Source organism: Oryzias latipes, chromosome 11 (genome assembly GCF_002234675.1).
Source record: "Oryzias latipes chromosome 11, ASM223467v1".
In the NCBI taxonomy this organism is placed as follows: Eukaryota; Metazoa; Chordata; class Actinopteri; order Beloniformes; family Adrianichthyidae; genus Oryzias; species Oryzias latipes.
Genome location: NC_019869.2, coordinates 5,602,518 through 5,611,718, shown reverse-complemented (window position 1 = coordinate 5,611,718; position 9,201 = coordinate 5,602,518). Strand labels below are relative to the sequence as shown.

The following is a 9,201-nucleotide window of genomic DNA, read 5'->3' as shown; positions in this document are numbered from 1 at the left end:
AACAATATGTTTTAGGTTGTGATCATCTATTTTCTTTTAACTACCCTTATAAATAAAAAACAATTCAAATAAAGGCCATTTTTGTCAAGTAACTTTAATTTTCCGTTCATTATAAGCCAAAAAATGTTGAAGGATGCCTTTTTTCTGATGGATAAATAAGAGTCTGCTTTCATCTTTACAGTTAGGGGGCGTTGTTGACCCACTTTAGACTAACCGCGCTGTGGATGGTCACAGCTGGAGCTCTCCAGGTTGTGAGAATCGGATTTTAAGTCACCTCAGTGATAACTTACTGTCACAAGAACAGGCAGATGGCTGGATCCAAATGCAGCAGGTTTATTAGCTCAGCTAAAAGTCCACAAAGCTAGATCAGGGTCAGGCAGGCAGGCAAGGGTCAATGACGGGGGTCAAGAGCAGGCCAACAGTCAGGGTCAGACGACAGAAAGTCAGGTCCAAATACACCACTCTGTAAGGAAGGCAGAGTGGTACAAACAATACTGAGCTCAGTGCAGTGCTTAAGTAGACTGTGATTGATTGATTGAGTCTGAATAAATGTGATTGATTGAGTGTGAATGAGAGTCAGGTGTGTGGTATCCAGGAAGTGTAGTTAGAACTCCGAGGACGGATCCCGCCTGTGACCAGAGGGGGAGACAGAGCACGTACTTCTTTCTGACACTTACATCACAACATGCTGTTAAAAAAGTCCAAACTGAACATGTGATACTTTGAAATGAAAAAGGTGAATATTTAATAAAAGAACAAGCTGTTACAGAAGGTTGGATTTGGAAACTGGGGACAAATATTCAAAATATCTGTTCAGAATCACCAATTTCCTGTGAACTGGGAGGATTTTTGTTCTGAATATACTGGATTGTTGAACTGATTTCCAATATTTTTACAATAAAAGTCACATATACTGCACAGACCTGAAGAACTTGCAAACATTTTTTGATTTTTGTACTGGAAAGAAAACATCAAATTGTTCTGTTTTTTTAATCATTTGATACTTACAGTCTTCAATTACAGCATATTCATTTTTGACCAATTCATATGTCAAGCTTTAATCATCCTTAACAAGCTAAATGTGTGTTGTTGTTTTTTTGGCAAAAACTCAGCAAGTAGGTAAAAAAGATGTCACTGACAGGATAATTCATGATTACTGGTTGGTTCAGGAAATTAAATCAAGAAAAAATCCACAATGTTCTATCAGGAATAGTATTAGCTAATTTAAAGGAGGAAGTTTTTTGTTAAATGACCTTTGTCTGAAGTGACAGATTTAGAACACATTGTATCCTGATTTGTCATGTAGATGTACACCAACCCACACCCAGACACACCTTGAGTTGCTTGGTAATAACCACAGGTAAGGTTGAACTTGTTTTCAAAACACTTTAAAAAAATGTTCCTCATAGATTTGAAATTCTTTCAGTTTGTTCAGTGCATTTTAATAATTATTTTTAACTGTAGGGATCATCACAATGACTCATAATGACGACATGCGGACTGATGAGGACAATAGAGGGGCGTAAACCAGAGCGCCACTTTGGCTGATCACACAGAAGGAAATGTTCCAGCAGTTTATGGGAATCAGAACTGGATCAGTACCTCCACAACCGTCACATGGTTTCACAGCGGATTAACCAGACTGTCTCCATAGAAGTTTGGAACAATGGACTGTATACTATAACTGGACCGAGTGTTCCCCTCCAAACAGGAAGTGGTTCCAAGGAGACAAAATTCCATAGACTTATTTGTCAGAATAACCATTCTGGCTCTGAAACTTTTTTTAAACATTTTCTTGATTATCCACATTTTATTTCATATTTCTGCTGTAGTTATAAAACGACCAATGAAATGCTTCAATAAAAGCATGTGGAGACTGCTGGCCCCCACGTCCAACGTTCAAAACGTTTGATTGACAGATTTCGTGAAGCTTGCTTTCAAGGGGCAGGGGCGTGGTCTTCCAAAAAGCCCACTCCTAAATTGACGCGAGTTGCCATAGAAACTTAGACTGACTGACAACCTCTGACTCCAACATGGCGGTGTCTGTTTTGTGAAAAATCGGCTACCGAATTGACTTGATTTGGTCAGAAAGTAAAGCGACAGGCAACCTTTGAAGAAAACGTCTGAATGTAGACGACTTTCAGCTTTGGTTGATGGGGTTTTCTGTGTTCTCACAATGAGCCCAAGAATCCTTCCTGGAGGTTTTTTTTTTAACCTTCAAGAGTAAAACAAAACAAAAAAATTGTGCCTTAAATTGTCGTGGAAAACAGAGGTAATGTTATCTGTATGAGAATCTAAGAGGAGACTCAAAACGGTTGTACCCAAAAGAGCAGCTAGCCTCAAGCGTGTGACGGAACAGCAATGCAAAGAGGATGTTGCAAACAAAATTCCATCGAGCTTTGTTCAGTAAAATGTGGCACTTCCACCCTTACTTCACACATGGCACCTGCTGAATTGCTTCAGGGTTAATCACATCTCTTGGCTTTGTGGATGGTGGTGTGAAGTTGCTGGATATTGGCAGGAACTGGAACAGGCTGTCATGTACGCCGATCTAGAGCATCCCAATGGGTGCCTTAATGGGGGGCATGTCCGGTGAGGATGCTGGCTTTGCAAGAACTGGGATGTTTTCAGCTTCCATAAATCGTGTACAGATCTTTGCAACATGCATTATTGGATGTAGAGCACGATACATGCCATAATTGAAATGCATCTGTGTTTTTCAGCCATAACATCTGTCTGCCCATACCATAACTCCACCGCCATCATGGGCCAATCGACAACTCTACAGGAAGGAGATGTGTGGCACTGCATGAGGTTTCTGGTGGTTTGGTTACACCAAACTGTTTCTGGTGGTTACACCAGAAACTGACCATTTTTCTGAGTCCTCAGAACCCCCTCACCCCCAATAAAACAAACATTTCAGTGTGGCCTTTTACTGTGGCCAGCGAGGCACACCTGTGCAATGATCCAGCTGTCTGTATAGCACACCTGCCTGTGAGGTGGGACAGATTATCTCAGCAAAGGAGAAGTGCTCATTATCACAGATTAATACAGATTTGTAAACAATATTTGAGAGAAATGGTTATTTTTGAGTTTGTAGAAAATGTTTCAGATCTTTAAGTTCTTCTCATAAAAGATGGGAGCAGAAGCAAAAGGGTTGCTCTTCTGGATGTAAACATGTGAGTAAATCTTTCAGGTAAAAGATTTAGTTGCCGACATGCAGGCATTGCACACTAAAGGCAGCACAAGTCTTTCAGTGTTTACTCTCCAGCTGCTCATTCATGCAGCACCCCGAAGGCTGAAGCATCTTTCTCTCAGGCACCAGTGAACAGGAAGTCGCTCTGGTGTTACACCAAAAGTGGTGAAAATCCTTGGAATCACAAAGAAACATGTTAGATGTGAAGCAGAAAATAAAAACACAGATATTTCCATCGCAATAATAAGACAGCAGTGCTGCTTGTATACATTTGCAGTATTTAACAGCTTGTGACTGTCATATGCTGATGACGGAATGCTTTTATAGCAGGGATCAGTGGCGACAGCCTCTGATGATGACAATCATAATAATTGATTCTTCTGACGTGTCAGGCTCTTAGTTGAGTGTCATTGTCAGCTCCTGAAGGTAACCAGCTTATTACCGTCCACAACAGTCCCTTTGTCTGCCGCTGGCCTGTTTGCGTCTCTCTGCTGCTGAACTTTCATCCCCATTCCGCTGAAAGTGATCAGTTTCTGAAAGAGCTGGCTTGACAGGGATCTCTGCTTTCTGCTTTTCTACAACAGCTTTTTCTTCATTGGAGACTGAAGGTATCTGGGTTGACCTGGGTTGACCTGCACATGTTTTTGGGTTGTCCAGGTCTGTGGAGCAGTAGCCGTACAATCAGGCCGTACGTGCGTTTCCCGGGGCGCAAATTTAAAGGGGGCGGCGGCTCAGTGCTTGGAAACAAAAATAAATAAAAAAACTGCGCCACTATTGGTTTTCTATTATTTATTATTTCATAGAGTTTGGAATGGCCTGAAACTTGCGAATTGGCGCCCCCTGTAGCTGCACGTGCTCCTGTCTTTGAGGAGATGTTGCGAATGTGTGTGAGGGAAAAGGGGAGGGGGGGAGGGACACTTGGAACATGGGGTGCTTTTGGATAACTCAGCTTATTTTAATGATGTCATTCCTGGTTAACTATTGTAGACATTTTTATAACACGTCTTTATTTCCACATTAAATGTAATTTATTTTTTATCTTTTATTTATTTATCTTAGAAGACTTAAGCAAAAGTATGCGTGTGTGAACATTATTTGTATTGTGTACATGTTGACATCTGGACATATTTTTGGAGCCAACAGGTATGTTATGACATCTGAGTATGTCTGAGTGTGTGGACAGGCCCCCGCCCTTATAGAATTGTACTGCATCTGAACCTCACTGTAATGAGTATCACCATCCAGAAACTTGTTGCTTTATGCTGCTTCATGGCCCCCCCCCACCCTTTGTGATCACCATCCTTAGATGACCCCACCCTTATTTTGACGTGTTCTCCCTACCATGACAAAGGTGGATAAAAGTGGAAAGATTTCATTGTAATCCATGGACACCAGTGAAAATCACAAATCATTGAAGAAAAAAAGGTTCAGCGCACTGTCTAGTGGGTCTAGATGACCCAACTCCCAACGTTAAAGTGCCTAGGATAGCACAAGGGTTACGGAGAGCAAAATATTATGCTTCATTTAAAGTTTAACTTGATTTATTCTGGTTTAATATTACTGTCTGTTTTTTTCATATGTATGTTCAAAAAGTTAAGTTTTAAATGTTTAAAAGTTTTAAATGTTTAATTCTAGTGTGTTCAGTAAATCTTGCTCGGCCTGCAACCTAAAGAGTGTTTTGGATTTAGGCCCTGTGTTTAACTGAGTTTGACACCCCTGTAACACCAGTCTATAAAATTAATGTACTTTTTTAGTGTAAAATGGGCAAATAAAAATAGGGAACACAAAATTTTCAAAAAATAAACAAATCCTTACGACACAACTGCCTCTCACCTACTTCAACATAACTCACCCTTGCATGTTGTATAAATGTTCGTGACGACCTGTTGCCTGCAGCATGCCTGTAAAAAAAATGTACATGAACAGCATTGCACCAAACGGTCTTCAACCTTGATATTCTGTGTGGGTACAGGTCGGATCATTTTTTATCCGCGGCAGCCCGTATCCACCCGTGAGGGCAGCTGGGACTAAAACTAAAGTTTTAACAATCAATTTTTGGACTCTACGTACAAAACGGACGTCTATTGAAAGCATGTTAAAAGTCAAATCAGTTGACCAATCAGGGACTTGGACGTATGAATGGCGCCCTTTTTCATTCACTGAAGTGTCAACCGTTGTAAATTTATAGTGAAGGAGAAATTAATAACAGGAAGTCTTTCTTATATTGGAATAGAGCTGTGATAGAAAAAGCCTCGAGCAAGATTTGCAGCACTTCAACATTTCGCACCAAGCCTCTTTCAACTGTAGGTACAAACCATAGCATCAGGAAGTGACAGTCCTGTGCAACACAGTATGCTAGAAGGAAATGAGTACCACATTGCTGGTGTGTTCGTAGCCAAAGACTTTAGGTCTCAGAGCGAGTTCTTTCTGTCCAGAAATATCTAATATATTATAGTAATATATTTTTGGTGCACGTTTTTAGACATTTTTCTGATTTCACCTTCTTGTTAGATGTTTCTCTTCCTTTCACCATATCTGGACCAATCTCTGCTGGCTGCAGATTTCAGTTCCTGCTGGAGGAACTCTAGTGTGCTGATGACATCACAAACAGAAAACCTTATTAAGGCAGGACTTCTCCTTAGGCTCATTAGATCATCTTTGCTTAGAAACTGGAATGTGCCTTACTGGGAAGGCTGCAGGTTGTGCCTGGAAAGAAGCAAACTTACAGACTTTGTGAAAGTAATCGTGAGTTGAGTGAGTTTATTCTTCGGATTCCTCTGTGGCCAGCCGGGCGAGGGCCTCCCCCCGTCTCCCTCTTGGTTGCTTCACATCCTATCATTTACCTTAAAATACTCTAAAAGGTTCATTTCCTCACCTGGGGAAATATCTGTCTTAATTGCGGGAATGTGTGTTAATTGTGTTCAGAGGTCTTTCAGAAAACTGGAATTTATTTTGTAACATTGCTTTGATGCAGCCGTAAATGTGAGAGTAACTGACAACACGAACGATTTTTAATTTTCAGTGATCAGTCTATATCAAACTGTTTCCAGTTCATCCATTACATGAGAGCTCATAAAAATGGAAAAAGGGAGAAAATCTGCTGGTGAGGGTGGCAGCATCCATAAAAAAGCCATAACGAGATGGAAACACAAAGAGTGTTCACTAAGTAACTGAAAACGTATTTAAACACAAGACTGACTTATATCGATTTGTTTAATTTAACCATAAATCCTTTGTTCTGTTAGTTTTTAGGTAAAGGACACAAACCAACTTGACGGCCATGAATTCAAACCCACAGTTGAGTCACACCAAAGACGCTAAAGTTGGGTCTTTAATATAAACTAAGCCTTTGTGCAAGAGGCTCCGATTCAGACTCCTTTCTTGTTTCAAGTTTATTTTTCCTAAACGCACTCAGGATTAGAGGGTGGGATTGGGGGACTAAACCACCAAAGACTTCCCGGATGGGACTGGGTCAAATGAGGAGAACATCCCATTATAAAATCCATGTGTGTGGGACTTTAACTAGCTTCTCATCCCGCCGCGTCCAGCGAGAACAAATGTCCTGGTACTTTAACACAAATACATATGGAGACAAAGACGTGTTGTTTTTTTCTGGGACATCATTTATTCATATATATATATATTACTTGTTTTGTTTGACAAGAAACAAAAGCGATGAGAACATCTGTGATTCCAAAATAATAATAATAGCAATTAAACCTAAAAAAAAAACATCGCAGTACATTTACAGGCTCAATGTTTCCCTGAAACATCCCATTGATAAACTTCCACGATGCCAACCCCTGAGTTGTGGCTGAACATGAGTTGGTGTGAACTTCTCCTTCCTAAATGCACAACTTTAGTTTGGAATTATTAGAAATACACAATAAGAGTCTCAGAAGAGGCTGGGAGATATCAGTGCATGCTGAACACGGAGGCCAGGAGGGCAACAGTGGCAGCAGCGGTGAAGGCCATCTTGGTGGATGGAGCTCCGGAGGTGATGGTGACGGGGTTGCACTTGTCTGAGCTGCAGCAGGAGATTGTGGTGTTGTAGGTGACGCCCAGCAGGGTGGACGAGGTGGTAGCGTTGCACCTTCCAATATCCTCCTGGCAGCCCTGGTTGCTGAACCCTGAGAAGGATGTGAGGGATGGGAAAACTGTGGAGGTAAAAATTGAAAGAAAAAAAAAGATTAAATTTAAGGTTTAGAAGCAAAAGAAAATGTTCACATTTTAAGGTGATTTGCTGAAATTCAACAGTTTCTACTTTTGTTTCTACAGTGATTTCTAAAACTAGAAATACCTGTTGAGGGCCCGACCCCTTCACATGACACAAACCCAGACTTATGCACACACAAAATGATTAGACCTTAATTTTTCTCCTAATGATCAGGGTGCTGATCATTAATGATCACCAATGACTAACTGTGCTATTAATACACTGAACAATTGTGGTGTGAAGCCTCACCTGCTTTTCCGGTGTAGCAGACGCTCGAGCTGTTGCTGCAGGTGACTGTGTCAGAGTTCAAGCACACCCCGAACACGCTGAAGCCGCATTTGTTGCAAACCAGGGATTCAGCTGAAAACAGACACAGGAGCATTAACCAAAGAACGGAAAGAGACTGTGATAAACACCAAAAAAGAAATACAGGTTTATTGTTTTGTTTGTCAAAAATAAAATTCCTTTGTTTGTTGACAGCATCTTTACTGGCCTTTCTTTCACTCCCTTCAATATGATGCAACATCTTTAGCAGCGCACGTCCTACACTGACTTTTTAAACTTATAACAGTTGATCCAACTGAGACAAAGCTTCTCACTAAAACAACTGCAGACTGCATTCATTTTTTGCTTTTTTTCAAAAGTCAGCCAGTTGACATGCGATTCTAGAGTAGAAGTTCATGACTTGGAGGGATTCTGGTGCTGGTTATCTGGGGCCCTGTGACTATGAAATAAAAAAAAGCCTCATGAAACAAAAGCTCAGGGTCACAAAAGGCTAAAAAACACACAAAGTCAGAAAATCCGGGCGACTTACCGGCGATGAAAGAGGCCAGAACAGCGGCGACAACAAACAGGAACTTTCCCATCTTTTAAATAATATGCTCCTTGATTCCAAAGGTAGATTTAAGTAAAATCTTTCCAGTCGAGGTTCGCTGGTCCTTCTTGGCGAGATGCTGAGGGAGGTCAGAAGTGATGTCGTTGCGATCCGGACACCAACATTTAAAGGGTAAAAACCGGTAGAGGGAGGAGACTGCACCCACAAGAGAGGTTTTTCAGGTCTTTTGACTTCAAAGTGCGTCAATAGAAAAGTCACCCAGTTGGGTGTTTTGTGCATGTGTGTTATTTATGAAGGGAGGGAACAATTAAAAGAAAGGAATGCTAGTATCAATGGAAAGATGCGCAACCAAACTGTACTGCAAGATCATCCTCAGCAGATGACAAATACTTAACATTGTTGTACATTGTTCTTTTTACATTTTCTAAGTATGAAGTTTAACTGCTTACCATCTTGTGTTTAATTATCTTGTGAACTTTTCTAATACTTTGTTTTCCTGTGAATTAATTTTAATTAAAGATAATTCTACTACCTCAATCATCTCCTGCTTGCTGGCAGTAACCCCCCTACCAAGGGCCCTACATGTCTAAGTTGCAATTCAAACCGAAAGGGGAGGGGTCTGTTTCCATAAGGCAATCATGGGGGGGGACCACTGCGAAGTAGCTCCTCCCCCTAAGGTGCATCACAGTCTAACCCCCCCATCACCCTAATAAGTGATTGTATGAGAAAGAGGGTTAGTCGAGGACAGCTAGTCCCCCACCACACACAAAGAGAGGGGATCAAAGAAAGCGCCCCTCAGAGCAAGCCCAGGGCTCCGCCCCCAAGTGCTGCCTTTGGAAGAACTCTGGTCAGGTCTCAACGGGACCGAGGCAGCAAACCAGCCGGGGAAAACACTGATTCCCTCAGTGGAGACCCCAAACCTCCAAGGTTTAATCAATTCATATGGACCCTGCC

The 9,201-nt window shown here is 41.3% G+C and overlaps 1 protein-coding gene across 1 annotated transcript; it reads right to left on the bottom strand.

Moving 5' to 3' along the window:
• Positions 1 to 6,798: 6,798 nt before the first annotated feature.
• On the bottom strand, positions 6,799 to 8,408 carry LOC101157867. Its single transcript, XM_004073772.3, has 3 exons — positions 8,227 to 8,408; positions 7,662 to 7,772; positions 6,799 to 7,353 (listed from the first exon to the last, which is right to left on the bottom strand). The coding sequence occupies exons 1-3, from the start codon at positions 8,276 to 8,278 to the stop codon at positions 7,112 to 7,114; spliced, it is 405 nt and encodes a 134-aa protein (XP_004073820.1). The 5' UTR covers positions 8,279 to 8,408; the 3' UTR covers positions 6,799 to 7,111.
• Between the last annotated feature and the right edge of the window lie 793 nt (positions 8,409 to 9,201).

Excerpts from the sequence above, each read along its gene's own strand:
- LOC101157867 (XM_004073772.3), bottom strand. The coding sequence starts at position 8,278 with ATGGGAAAGTTCCTGTTTGTTGTCGCCGCTGTTCTGGCCTCTTTCATC. Across the intron at positions 7,773-8,226 it reads TCTGGCCTCTTTCATCGCCG|CTGAATCCCTGGTTTGCAAC; the intron begins GTAAGTCGCCCG and ends GTCTGTTTTCAG. Across the intron at positions 7,354-7,661 it reads CTGCTACACCGGAAAAGCAG|TTTTCCCATCCCTCACATCC; the intron begins GTGAGGCTTCAC and ends TTACCTCCACAG.